Source organism: Prunus persica, chromosome G6 (genome assembly GCF_000346465.2).
Source record: "Prunus persica cultivar Lovell chromosome G6, Prunus_persica_NCBIv2, whole genome shotgun sequence".
Classification (NCBI taxonomy): domain Eukaryota; kingdom Viridiplantae; phylum Streptophyta; class Magnoliopsida; order Rosales; family Rosaceae; genus Prunus; species Prunus persica.
Window position 1 is genome coordinate 30,457,474 of NC_034014.1, and position 13,172 is coordinate 30,470,645.

A 13,172-nucleotide genomic window follows, 5' to 3' on the forward strand; every position below is an offset into this window, starting at 1 on the left:
AATCTTGAGGTGGAGGTTAGCTTTGTATAATCTAAACAATATGCGGTTAGAGGAGCCACGTGGCTACCATTCAACTCTAAACCATATGACACGTGGCAATTAATGTTAGAGCTTATTATAAGGTAGTACTTGTTGTTTGTAGTAACATTTTTTGTTATTGAACGAGAAGGAACGTGTACAAAATATATGTACATTTCCTTAGACTCAGAGAGAGAGAGAGAGAGAGAGAGAGAGAGAGAGAGAGAACATTTCCTTTGACTTAGAGAGAACACGCACGAACATGTACAAAATACCTAGTCCCTATATAATTGAGATTGACTGCTCTGCTGTGCTGTAAATTTGGAATTTTACTTTTACTATCTACCAGCCACATGTTTGGTTTGAATTCAAATGTGCTAGACTGCTAGTCTAGTCAATGTATAGGCTTTTCTTTTCTTTAATGGATTCCTCATAATTAGGATGTTATTGATTACCAACGGCTCTCTGTTAGCATTTACTTCCCAACTATCTATTTCTATACAACAATTTCCTAAAACTTAATTCATGAATGTTCTATAATTCCAATCCGATCTAAAAGAAGAAAGAAACACAGAAACAAGTATACCCCAAAATTTGCTCACTGCACCTACCTTTGATTCTTTGAACCTTTCCCTCCTTAAACCATATTCTCATAAGCCACCCACTTCCCCCTTGCTTTCTTTCTAGGATCATTTCTAGCGATTAAAACAACTCTCACTGTTCACCAATAATCCCCACAAGAACATGCACCACCCTTGAAATGGTGGAATCTGTGAGCATCTCTCATTACAATTTCCCTTCCTGTAACCTTAGAGATCAACTTGGAAGCGGTATGGCAATCCCCACAAACTCTCAGATTCTTCTTTATTCTAATAACACTTTCTGGTCCTGAATTCAACAGTCCAAAAACTATCGCAAGCTTCTCACTATGCGCATACAACATTTTCTCCTTCATCTCTTCCTCCACATCATGCAATGCAAAGTTCAAATCCGGCTTGTACCCTTCTTGTCGAATCCTATTTATCACTTTCTCCAACTCTGAATAGATTAAATCAGTTTGAGTATGCGACTTATCTCCAGCCACAAATGTATAGACCTTGTTTTTTATCTCTATGCTGGTGTGACCAGCTACTTTCCTCACCCCTCTTTTTTTCATCAAATCTCTTATCTTATCAGCATCTTTCTGTTTTCCAGAAGATGCATAAATATTGGACATGAGAACATATCGACCGGGGTTCTCCCCATCCAACTCAAATAATTGTCTTGCAGCAATTTTAGCAAGTTCTATATTTGAATAAATTCTACATGCACCAAGCAGTGATCCCCAAACACCAGCATCTGGCCTTACTGGCATTCTTTCAATGAACTCAAATGCTTCTTTCAGTCTACCAGATCGACCCAAAAGATCAACCATACATGCATAGTGTTCCGGTCTTGGTGTTACATGAAAATCCCTACTCATGGAATTAAAGCAGTCCCATCCTTCGGCAATCAACCCACCATGACTGCAAGCTGACAGCACTGACAGGAATGCAATGTGGTCTGGTTTTGTTAGAGCCTTCATCTGATTAAATAGGTTAACAGCTTCTCTTCCATGACCATGCATCCCATATCCTGAAATCATGGTGCTCCATGAGATTATATTTCTTTCTCGCATCTCATCAAAAACCCTTCTAGCATATACCAAGCTTCCACATTTTACATATAAATCAACTACAGAAGTTTCAAGCGCAATGTGGTTCTTGAAAAAGCAACGAATAGCATGTCCATGAATTAAGCGTGCTTGCTGAAACGATGCTAAATTTGAACAAGCGCGAATCACGCTCAGAAGTGCCACCAAATCAGGGAGAATCCGTTGCACTCTCATCTCTTTAAAGAGCTCCAAGGCTTCAAGAGGCAAATCAACTTGCACATAAGCTTCAATCATGGATGCCCAAGACACCAAGTCCTTATCACTGATTTTATCAAAGAAGCCCCGAGCAACATCAATTCTTCTGCACCGTGCGTACATTTGCATGGCAGCGTTTTGAACTAAACGGTCCAAATCAAGTCCATTAGCTGTCACAACTCCACAAACCTCATCAGCCTGATTCTCTCTAGAAACACACGCCATCACATTCAAAATGGCAGCCCTGTTGGGTCTAATACTCTCATTCAACATCATTGCAAACAAAAACCACCCATGCTTGAAACACCCGCTTTGCGAATACGCACCAATCATCGAACTCCAAGAAACCACATTCCTGTCGGGCATTTTATCGAACACCTTTCTTGCAGTCTCAACCTGCCCAAATTTTCCATACAAGCCAATAAGTGAATTACCCACAAACAAATCCGATGCACAACCACATTGAATCACATCCCCATGAAGCTTTACACCCAATCTATCATCACAAACGTACCCACAAGCCTTAAGCACAAAAGGGAATGTAAAGTGATCGGGTTGAGTACCCAATTCCCACATCTTACTGTACAGAACAATGGCTTTGTGATATAGGCCATTGTCAACAAAGCCTCTAATCATCACATTCCAAAGAAAAACGTCAGAGGAGGATGAGGAAGAAGAGAAGGCAGAGAAGAGGGTATAGGCGTGAGAGGTTGAGCCCAAAGAGGCATAGTGGGCAATGAGGTTGGTGCAGAGGAAGAGATTGAGGTGAAGATGGGTTCTAAGGATAGAGGCATGGACAGTTTTAAGGGACAAAAGGGTGTGGCTTTGCTTTATCAGTGATATGCATGTCATGTGCTTGGTTTTTGTAATTCTAAGGGGTTTGTGAAATACGATCAATAAGGAGGATTGAGTTGTTGGGGTTTTTGCTTCTGCATCAGACAGACTAGTGCAAGTTTCTTTATACCTTCTCTCCTTTCCTTTTGGTATCTATCCTCTGTTTTCGGCTTGGTGATGTGTCAGAAGACCGTATATTGATATTCAAACCCCAGCCCAATTTGGGGGTTCAATCAATCAATGGGCCAAACATGTTTCAGAGTCCAAATATCAACAACGAACAGAAAAAGCTCAAAGCTTTTTTTTCTTTAAAGCAAAACAAAAAGAAGAAGAAGAAATATGATTTGATGATGATGATGTGCAGCTGGACAAACAACAGAACAGATGTCAACTTGTCAAACAGCAGCGCTACCACGTCTCATATTTTCCTTTCATGCAACATTACACTGTACAGGTGGAGCTCCCTCTTGCTATGCTGTGTTAACCAGCTAGCTACAACACTCAATTAACATATGCAAACACCTCTCTCTCTCTCTCTCTCTCTCTCTCTGTGAGTTAGAGTCTCAAGAGACATGGAACCTGCTCAGCCCACATCAACCTTCAGCAACCCACCACCACCAGAAACACCAGTATTGGAGAATGATGAAGCAGAATACGGCCAATATGACTGTGATGAGTATCTGATACCAAAACCATCAGAGTGGTTCCCAAAGCTCGTATCTTTTCAAGCAGATTTAATTTACAACTGCATGGCCACTCTGTCTGCCCCCATTTTCTCCCTCTTGTCTGTGGCCTCTGAGTCTTACCACCAAGTCGAGCAGACCAAAGACACCGTTGAATCCGCCGTCCACCAGGTTCCCTCTACCCTCACACATGGCAGCACCATCCTCCTCAAGAAGCTTGGTTTTGGGTTGCTTGGGGCTGCTTATGTCTGTATGGTTTTGGTCATGGTTTTAATTCTATCTTTTCTTTTGGGTGTTGGGTTGGTCAATCTTTGGGTGGAGGAGCCTGTGTTTGTGAGAGACAGGTTGCACTTTGATTACACTGACCCTCATCCAACGGCTGTCTTTGCTTTTGGTGGGGTTCCTGTTGGACACACTTTTTATGTCTCTTTGGTTCTATTGATGCCTGAATCTGATTTCAACAGGGGCATTGGGGTCTTTCAGGTATGTATAATTTATACATATAAATTTGGTTGAAATTAAGGTTTGTTGCTAAATAACAATTTAATTGGTTAATTATATATTGATCATCAGATGAGTGCAGAACTATTATCAGTGAATGGTGATGTGATTGCAAAGTCAAGCCAGCCCTGCATGTTACGATTTATGAGCCTCCCGGTTAGACTCACACGAACATTTCTTATGGGCGTACCGTTGCTACTAGGAATCTCTGGAGAAACCCAGAAGTTAGCCATGCAAATACTCGAGCATAAGGAAGGCCATTTTCCAAGAACCCAAGCCATAAGAGTAACTTTATTACCAAGAGCTGGAACCTCGTATCTTCCCCAGTTGTACGAGGCTGAAATTTTATTGAATTCCCAGCTGCCTTGGATGAAACATTTGGTGCGCAGTTGGAAGTTGACTTTTTACGTCTGGACCTCTTTATATACCTATGTTTTGTTCCTCATAATTCTCATACTTTTCTGCAAACCACTCTTGCTGCCAATGACAATGATCACAGCTACTGCCGCAGCAAATGTCAGTGACCAAAGTTACACCGAGACACAATCACAAGCCACATCTCGACCACGACCACGACGACGCCATAGTAGGGAATCACAAGCCCAATCTAGAGACGTTGAAAGTGAGGATGTTCAAGAGTTGTTGAGAAAATGGCAACGCAGCAGAAGCAAAAGAAAGGCAATGTATTTGCAACCTGGGGATTTGGATTTGGGAGCTGCAGAAACTATTGGCTCATCTGCAGCCTCAACAATTAGTATTACCAGAGAAGATGCAAGTGTAGCTGCTGAAGATGTTGGGGACTTGGAATCAGTGTGTTTATAAGGCTTGAGAGAGCCGGACCTTAAGTTGAATCTTGAATGCTTTTGTATAATGACAGCTTTGCTTTGCTGGATGGCAGGGCATGTAGATTATGTATGCACTTGTTACCTTTAGTTAATTTATATGACTAAGTTACTGGGACGATCAAATGTTTTTTTAAGAAAGAATCTGCACAAGATTAACTCTAATTAAATTTTCACAATTGGGTCTTGTCCTGTTTTTCTAAACAAGAACATTCAGGGGCCCTACATACATATGATCAAAACATATGCAGTAATGAAGCAACTAATATTAGAACTATGTGAAGGCTGTGAATGAAACCATAGATGGCAATTAAGCTGATTGGGAATGTGAAGGAGAAGGGGAAACCAAAAGCATAGTTAACGGTTTAATATCATGGAATGTGGATTAATACAATCCAAAGTTGGAAAATGAGCACGGCAGGGTAAACAAGGTACAACATCGGAGCAACTAAACAAAGACAGTACATTTTTATGCTGCAAAGACTTGTCTTCCAAAGGAGAAAATCTTCCTGTAACCATGGTACAACAACAGCTCTCTTACAATAAATCACATGATGAGTAGGTGAGTGGTTGGATGCAAGAGGCTCCTTGTATACCACGGTTTTCCTTCCTAAGCCATCTCTTATACAGATAACTCGGTACGAGAAATCAGAATTCCATCGGTGTCTGCATAAAGCCATTCCCCATCGCAGATCCTTGTCCCAGCGATGGTAATTGGTACCTGTTTCTCTCCAATCCCTTTCTTATTGGCTTTCATGGGATGGGACGCTAGAGCTCTCACACCAATGTCACAACCATTAATCTCATCAACATCTCTTATACAGCCATTCACCACTATACCTGCCCATCCATTATTCTGAGCTTGAACTACAGGGTTGCCCCCCAATATTGCACACCGCTTGCTTCCACCCCCATCCACAACAAGAACTCTGCCATTGCCTTTCTCCTCGAGAAACCCACGAACCAGAACGTTGTCTTCAAATACCTTTAAGGTAACTATTTGTCCAGAGAAGACCTGTCGCCTGCCATATATCTGAAATATTGGCTCAAGCACCCGTAGATCACCACTTCCAATTAGCTGCGAGTGTGCGTCGCAAACTTCAGCAGTTGTTACCAAGGCCATTTGTTCCAAGAACCTGCAGGGTAGGACATAGATCAATGAATTATGCCAAAGACCAAAGCACATGGAGGTTGGTCATAGTATCTTAGTATTGCTATTTGCTTTTGGTTAAATGTTACTAACTGGCATATATCAGTACAGTGGGGAATATAAGGGCAGAGGTTGAGTGAAAACCGCGCAGAGATTCTTTGTGGATACATAAGTTTTCAAGACATAAATTACAAAGACGTAATTCACTAGAAGTAAAAAGAAAAACTTCTAGATGGTAGAAGAGAATACCATGCAAAACACCGTCCAAAACCAAAAGGGGAAAGGAAAAAAAGAAGATGAGAATCCCCCAAACAATTGTGTATAGAAGAAGTATGCTTTATATGAGACGCTAAGTGGTCACAAGACAAAGCTTGCTATATTAGTCTTGTGCACACCATCATCAATAGAAGTAAAAGCAGAAAAATCAGCGCCTGAAATGGAATAATTCAAATTAAAATCATGAAATGGATATTTGAGATACACATCAGAATACCCTTCAAGATAAGAAAAGGCGAAAGCTCAAGATGGTTTGAGCATTTGCAACAAACACCAATGACCAGCCAGCCCGAGCAAGAAGGAGCAAATATATATGACAAATAGAGGAGAATGGTGAAGATCGCTGTGGCAGAAGACCCAATTGATAAAACAGGACCCCTGTGATGAGACTTAACATGTACCAACGATTTCAAACATTCAATCAGATTGAAGATGGATGGATGCATGACACTCTTTGAATAAATACAGCTGATATCTGTCTCCCCTAGCTGAGGCATAGTTTTTGAAATCCTAACCAGCAGCATTTTGCACCAAGTTGCCATTTTCAATAACAGAACCCTCTCATAAACAAATACACATACATATGGTTCCCAAATTTGCAAATTCAGCCAAATTACAGAAATTCAACTGGACTAGATATGATAAATCCAAATATCCTGATACAAGTTAACAGGAATAAATGAATAGATAAAATCTACTTCACATAAACACACTGATTACAAGTACAAACCAAATATGATTCATTCCTAAGTTAACACGAAACATACATACTGAGCTGCAAGATTGGATCTTTATGGTTGCGAGCCAATGCCAAGTATATTATCATTTATTAATCAGACAACTTGTGTTAATCTCATCAAGTCTTTCATTCAAATCCAAATAATACACCCGATGATCTAAAGCAATAGAGAAAGGAAACTAAATAAATTGAATTCCCATATTGGGTCTCTCTGTAGGCCTGAAAATGCTATAAATTGGACCGGAAACTGTTGAATTTGAAATTTCCATACCAATTTTGCGAGCAATCAGACAAGCAGATCAAAGAAATCAGGAAAAGGAGGAGATGAAATCTAAGGACATCAAGTTTACCTTGGACGGGGCACTAGGAAACCAGAGACAGCACGGTGAGAGAGAGAGAGAGAGAGAGAGAGAGAGAGAGAGCGGGGTCGTTGGCTGAGTTGTGACTTATGAGACTCAGTGTGTCTCTCGCTATAAACATGGGATGGAAGAAGAAGAGAATCTGTGTTAAGCTGCAAAGCGCGTGCAAATTGAAGTCTTTTTCATCTGTTGCTGTTGCTTTTTTCTTGTTTGTTTTCGTTATTTATTCATAGGGTTAATCGTTTTATTAGTCCCTAAACTTTTATTCGATTTGTATTTGAATATCTTAATTTTCAAAACGGTTCCCGTGGTCCTTTAACTTTAGTTTCGTTTGGACAAATGGTTCTACCGTCAATTTTGTTAACTTTTTCTGTTAAATGCAGGGGCAAAATGATATTTTTATATTAAAACAAAAAAAATGAATAACAAATTATATCTTTAAAATAACAATAAAAGAAAATCAAATAAAAAATCAGTTTAAAAAAAAAGAAAAATAAAGTTTTAGGGAGTAGAAATCGGAATAGAGGGGAGAGATAGAGAGTTTAATTTTAATTTTTTAGTTTTTTTAATTTTTATTCATATTTTAATTAATTTTGATATAAAAATATCATTTTGCTCCTGCACTTAGCAGAAAAGTTAATAAAATTGACGACAACGAAACTAAAGTTAAAGAACCAAAGGAACCATTTTAAAAATTGAAGTACTCAAATACAAATCGGGTCTAAATTCAAAGACTAATAAAACGATTAACCCTTTATTCTTATACAGTTTACTTTTCTTTTTGTTTGGTTACATTAAACGAAAAAAGAAACCTATTTTGAGATGTTTTTCCCCCTTTCTCTTTCTCTGTGTGGTTTGTTTTCTGTGCCACATTAGAGAATCAGATAAAAGCGTACTGTTCATAAATCATGTGTAGTGAATTATAGCTTGAAAAGATCAAACCTTTATAAATGATCGTAGTTGTTTGTTAAATCAATTAGATAATAAGTGGAGGCAGACAGATGACTAGATGCCACCATCAATGTTCACGCGTTTTATAGAGAGAGAGAGAGAGAGAGAGTGGCATGATGTGAACATGGGATTGGCACCATCAATGGTTCACGCGTCAGCGATTGATCATACAATGTCGTGAAGAAGGCAAAAAAATAAAAACGTTTGGGGGTGCACGAGAGGTGAGGACAACCAGTAACCGCGAGACACCTGGATTATTAACACAACCACAGAGGGGCCAGCAGTACCACCTTCAAACCTCTCGAGGGGCAATTTTGTCAACGCGGGAAATTGTACACGCGGGGCGTCGGCGTTTCTTTGTTTAACCGCACGGGGGAAACACCGGATAAAGACCCCGAATCTCTCACCCGATGGACCGGGGCGTGGTTTAGGGTTCAAGGTTCGCGTGCATTTCCCGGCCCCACACCCCCAAGTCAACCCGTGTGTCCCTCGTCATCGAATATAAACCGCACCATACTTCTTTGTAGCAACCGATGTGGGACATTATATAGCTGCAGGCATCTTAGTAGAAGTCTTAATACTACGTTATTCTGTAGAAAGGAAAACATAACATATCTGATGTTGGCTTTTACTTTTCTGAAATGCTTTTGTGATTTGGTACGAGTTCTATTTTCTCTTCTTCAGCTTAACCTTATGTTTGTTGCTCGTTTAAAGATTGATGTCCAATCTGCCTTCAAAAGGCCAAGCAAAACTTCGTACTTTGCAAATAACTCCTTAGTGTAGTGATTTGGAGCAATTGCTCCTTTCAGAAAAAGTCTTGAATTCGAGTCCTAGCATCTGTATAGTGTGTGTAAGTTTAATATACTATCGCCCTCTCAAAAAGAAAAAAATTGGTACTTTGTTCTAGTAGTCTAAAATAGTCCTTGAAACTAATTCTTTATGGTGAGGTAGCATTGGATTGGATTTAGGAACTGTTCTTGCTCTGTTTGGACCATACATACATACATGCAAAAGAAATTCCAGGCCTTGTTTTATGATGAAAGAGGCGAAAAGTTTCTTATTGATTCATCATCACTTCATTACAAAAGCACGGAATATCCTGTAAGAACTTGTTTCGGGGAAGACAACAGAATCAAACAACAACAAAATGGCTACTTGTAATTGGAACGCCTTATGAGTCCAAATTTATTGGAATTTTTTTAAAAAAACAAAACAACTAACAACAATCAAAGTTTCCCCATTCCCCCCAGACTGAATTTAAGTCAACCTGTGGATGGTTTTCATGTCAGCAGCTTCCTTGATGGTGCCTTTCTCAACATTGTCCCACCATTTGAACAAGAAGTTGTCCACAACGAGTCTGAACCAAGGGGACAGCTTCAGACCTTCCTCCCCAGCATCTGCCTTCCTCAGCAGCTCCTTCAGCTGCTCTTGATTTACATATTTGATATCAGCTACTTCGTCAGGGTTTGGATGCACATTAACATCTCGGACCGTGAAGAGAAGGTAATCAACTGCAAACAAGAAAAGAATACAACACTAAGGTTGAACATGACAGTTTTGAAACAAGGCGCCTCATCTAGAGTGTTAAACAAAAACAAGGTACAGTCAACCAAAGTTGGAATATTACGTTCGTGTTCTCCCCACTTGCCGTCAGAAGGTGCCTTGTACAAAATCCGACCCAAAGGGATGAACTGATCAACCGGCACATCTTCAGCAGGGATGCCCAATTCATCCAAAAGCTTCCTTTGAGCAGCATTTCTTACCCCTGGAACCAAAATGGAGAGAAAAAAAAAAAAAAGAGTTAATAGAAAATCACAGCAGAACAAGTAAAGTTGCCTCTCAAATGTAATAGAGGTACGTAGATAAATATACCAAGAGAATTCTCATCAATAAGCTCAGATTCACGGTACAGTGGATGGCTACAACAGGTGTTTGTCCACACAAGTGGGAATGTCACCTTTGTTGCAGAACGTTGCTACAGAAAAAGACAGACAAAAATGAGTATGTCACCCACCATATTTACAAATGCTTATAAACAAAAACTGCCCAGAAAAATGAAATCAGTGATCAATGCCACCACCAGTTGTAAAACAGAGTCGTTTACCCTTCATATTCAATTATTAGCTTTCAACATGTGGCACCCGACTAGTATGGAACATCTTACAAATGACCACTCTCAACTGAAGGCTGCCACAACTGTAAATTTCAGGTTTAACCCCAACCCCTTTGTCTCAAATTTCAAACATTAATTCACACAACTAGTTAAACTTCAGGTCCCCAGAGGTCTCAAAGTTCAAATGTCAAAACACACAACTAGGTATAATCTCCATCCATGCTAAACAGATTTCTGATAGGTGTGACAAGATTTTATTTTTATTTTTTTGTGTGTGGGGGGAAAGCTACAAATTATAATCTCTGAACAGCCATGATAGGTTCACAAGATCTAATCAAAATATTAAAAGCCTGTTTGCTAGCAATTAGCATGATCCAAGCAATATACCTGAAGAAGCAACTCATTCTTTGAGTTAAACAAAAAGACGCTGAAAGCTCTGTGAAGTAAATTTTCGGATTCAATCTTTTCCATCAAGTGACCTGCGGTTCAAGGAAGCATTGCAAATTAAGAAACCAACAAACAGTGCTACAAGAAAGAACACAACAGTTGTATCAACACCAGAGATTCAGGCATTATTATATACTAGAATGTGAATAAAATCCAATCTAGCATTCTTATCCAAACATCTGATCCAGCACAAAATTCTCTTTCCTCCTTTCCTATCCTAAGGGTCAACAAAATCTAATCTTTAACTACAGGTTTTCTTTAGGCAGTGAAATAAAATAGGAAAGAATATTACTTACAGTTGTATTTGGTATCATGACCAACAACACGATCATTCTCATCCACCAGAATACATCTGCAGAAATTTAGAGTAAAATAGATTGACAGCTCCAGGAAATGACTAACACTTGAATATACATCGGACAGAATTCCAAAGGATAAAATCGGAAAGGACAGGCAGCACTCATTGGACGTACAGCATTGACGTTCTTATAAGGAGTTCGGTGGCAGAGTGAGGAGTTGCCCTTTTTTTTTTCTTTTTTCTTTTTCTAAAAATAACTTTTGTGTAAAAAAAGGGTGGAGCATTTTTCATCCACCATTTCAACAAAACGACCAAGACCTGAAAACCAAGTCATCCAGACGAGGAAAATACTGATAAAACGGATATCGTATTTCTACCTTCAAAGCAACGATGCTGCAATTAAAGTAAACAAAAATTTGATAAAGACCACTCATGCACAGTACATTATGCCATGAACATTGTTTTCCAAAGAAAAGTGCAAACCGCATCTTGGATAGCCAAAGAAAAGGAAGTGAAAATTTACGTTTGCATAATGTATTTTGCTTATTTGATTGATTGTATAATGTGACTTATTAGTTAACTTATCAAAAGGACATAATTAATGATGGCGTTTTCAAAATATCATACAGCGGGAGGATAGTTACGTTTCCATCTGTTTTTTTTATTATATAATTATGTTCTTCCTGTTGGTTCTGTTTGGTTACTTAGAAACTGGAGGAATTGGAAAAAGGAAAAGAAAAAAGACCTCAAGATCATGTGTTGTGGTGATTAATTATTCTTTCTTCTTTTTTCCAGGTGAACCAAAAGCAATAGAAAGAAAAAAAACATAAGCCAATAAAACATATATGACGGCAAAACAGGCCTATGATTTCATTTGGTTTAGTGTTCCAGCGCTTTATCAGCAGCAAAAACAGAGCACAAGACAAAACAGGCAGGAAACAGATCAACCAAACCAACCACAAAAGGAATAAGTAAAAGTAAAAAGTGAAAAGAAACGGAAAGGTAAAAGCGTGAATAGGAGTAAAAGGCAGGGGCAAAGTGGGGACTTACTCGTCTTCGAACATGAGGCGGCGCTGGACGGCGTCCATGCCGGCATCAGGAGCGTCGGCCATGGTGGAGGCGTTAAAAGACAGAGATAGCCTGGCAGGGAGAGAAGCGAAGGAGGTGGGGTTGGAGATGAGAGAGGTTGGTGAGAACCGGAGAGAAGGAGAATTTGAAAAGAGAAGGGGATAATGATGGTGAGATTTGTGGAAGAAGGAGAGTCTGGCTGCGGTGTTAAGAAGGCCTGCTCCTGTGGTGAGAGTCATTAGGATACCGAATAATAATATATAGCAATCTCCGCCTGATTTTTTATCAATTTTATTTTGCTATTCCCCTCCCTCCCCCTCCACCGTCCAAGAGTCAAATACTCGAATTAAATGGTAAGGTAGGTAGACAATATATTTTATATTTGGTAATTGGATTTTTTTTCTAATTCAACTCCCTATGCTGTATTTCAATTTAAATACATTGTAGGGTTTGTAACTCCTCGTTAAAGTTTGATTCTTGATTCTCGTTATATTCTTAAATAAAATGATAAAATCTCTAATTTATTATAAACCTCCCTAAAAGTTCGACTTTCGTTATGTTACGTCTATTCTTTTTCTTAAATATAAATATATAATTATAGAATTAATTTTCGTATAGTTTTAATTGGATCATAAATAAATTAAATTTAAGCAATGTTTGAATTTACAGCTCATCCTTTATAATTGATCACTTATTAATGAACTACCCATTTTGTTGTTGTTGTTGTTGAATTGGCCACCTTTATAAAGTAATGGTTGTAAAAGTTAAACCATTTTTTAATATTTGGAAGAAAAAACTGAGTGGCAAATATACTATATATATAATGCAGTTGGAAGATAAAATACATGCATATGGCATCCCACTTGGTCAGGGGACTAAATGATTGTTCTGATAAATTCATGGTATTTGGATGATTGTGGCACATATGGTAATTGGATTTCCTACTATTTTGTTATTTTCTGTTTTTGTTTGGGGGGGAGGGGAGAAGAGCTATCTTTATGCGAC

At 38.9% G+C, this 13,172-nt stretch overlaps 4 protein-coding genes across 5 annotated transcripts; 1 reads left to right on the forward strand and 3 right to left on the reverse strand.

The window, feature by feature from the left end:
- LOC18773923 (putative pentatricopeptide repeat-containing protein At3g49142) lies at nucleotides 455-3,045 on the reverse strand. The gene has a single exon (XM_007207352.2). The coding sequence runs from the start codon at nucleotides 2,756-2,758 to the stop codon at nucleotides 740-742; it is 2,019 nt and encodes a 672-aa protein (XP_007207414.1). The 5' UTR covers nucleotides 2,759-3,045; the 3' UTR covers nucleotides 455-739.
- On the forward strand, nucleotides 3,245-5,198 carry LOC18774310 (seipin-1). Its single transcript, XM_007205845.2, has 2 exons — nucleotides 3,245-3,906; nucleotides 3,997-5,198. Exons 1-2 carry the CDS (start codon nucleotides 3,313-3,315, stop codon nucleotides 4,744-4,746), a joined length of 1,344 nt encoding a protein of 447 aa, XP_007205907.2. The 5' UTR covers nucleotides 3,245-3,312; the 3' UTR covers nucleotides 4,747-5,198.
- Nucleotides 5,095-7,452, reverse strand: LOC18772848 (putative 4-hydroxy-4-methyl-2-oxoglutarate aldolase 2). 2 transcript variants are annotated; one of them, XM_020567547.1, is made up of 3 exons: nucleotides 7,282-7,452; nucleotides 6,166-6,347; nucleotides 5,095-5,902 (listed from the first exon to the last, which is right to left on the reverse strand). In XM_020567547.1, the coding sequence occupies exon 3, from the start codon at nucleotides 5,887-5,889 to the stop codon at nucleotides 5,389-5,391; it is 501 nt and encodes a 166-aa protein (XP_020423136.1). In that variant the 5' UTR covers nucleotides 5,890-5,902; nucleotides 6,166-6,347; nucleotides 7,282-7,452; the 3' UTR covers nucleotides 5,095-5,388. The 2 variants fall into 2 exon arrangements, with proteins under 2 accessions (XP_020423136.1, XP_007206033.1); XM_007205971.2 differs by lacking the exon at nucleotides 6,166-6,347 and having other exon boundaries at nucleotides 7,282-7,449.
- On the reverse strand, nucleotides 9,271-12,505 carry LOC18772960 (isopentenyl-diphosphate Delta-isomerase I). Its single transcript, XM_007205579.2, has 6 exons — nucleotides 12,150-12,505; nucleotides 11,098-11,153; nucleotides 10,742-10,833; nucleotides 10,114-10,216; nucleotides 9,869-10,006; nucleotides 9,271-9,752 (listed from the first exon to the last, which is right to left on the reverse strand). Exons 1-6 carry the CDS (start codon nucleotides 12,404-12,406, stop codon nucleotides 9,499-9,501), a joined length of 900 nt encoding a protein of 299 aa, XP_007205641.1. The 5' UTR covers nucleotides 12,407-12,505; the 3' UTR covers nucleotides 9,271-9,498.

What these genes read in the sequence shown, in the direction of transcription:
- LOC18773923 (XM_007207352.2), bottom strand. Translation starts at nt 2,758, where the DNA reads ATGACATGCATATCACTGATAAAGCAAAGCCACACCCTTTTGTCCCTT.
- LOC18774310 (XM_007205845.2), top strand. Translation starts at nt 3,313, where the DNA reads ATGGAACCTGCTCAGCCCACATCAACCTTCAGCAACCCACCACCACCA. An exon ending in GGGGCATTGGGGTCTTTCAG is followed by an intron (nt 3,907 to 3,996) that starts GTATGTATAATT and finishes ATTGATCATCAG; the next exon opens with ATGAGTGCAGAACTATTATC.
- LOC18772848 (XM_020567547.1), bottom strand. Translation starts at nt 5,889, where the DNA reads ATGGCCTTGGTAACAACTGCTGAAGTTTGCGACGCACACTCGCAGCTA.
- LOC18772960 (XM_007205579.2), bottom strand. Translation starts at nt 12,406, where the DNA reads ATGACTCTCACCACAGGAGCAGGCCTTCTTAACACCGCAGCCAGACTC. An exon ending in AGAATGAGTTGCTTCTTCAG is followed by an intron (nt 10,217 to 10,741) that starts GTATATTGCTTG and finishes CTTTTTCTGTAG; the next exon opens with CAACGTTCTGCAACAAAGGT. An exon ending in CAAGTGGGGAGAACACGAAC is followed by an intron (nt 9,753 to 9,868) that starts GTAATATTCCAA and finishes TCTTGTTTGCAG; the next exon opens with TTGATTACCTTCTCTTCACG.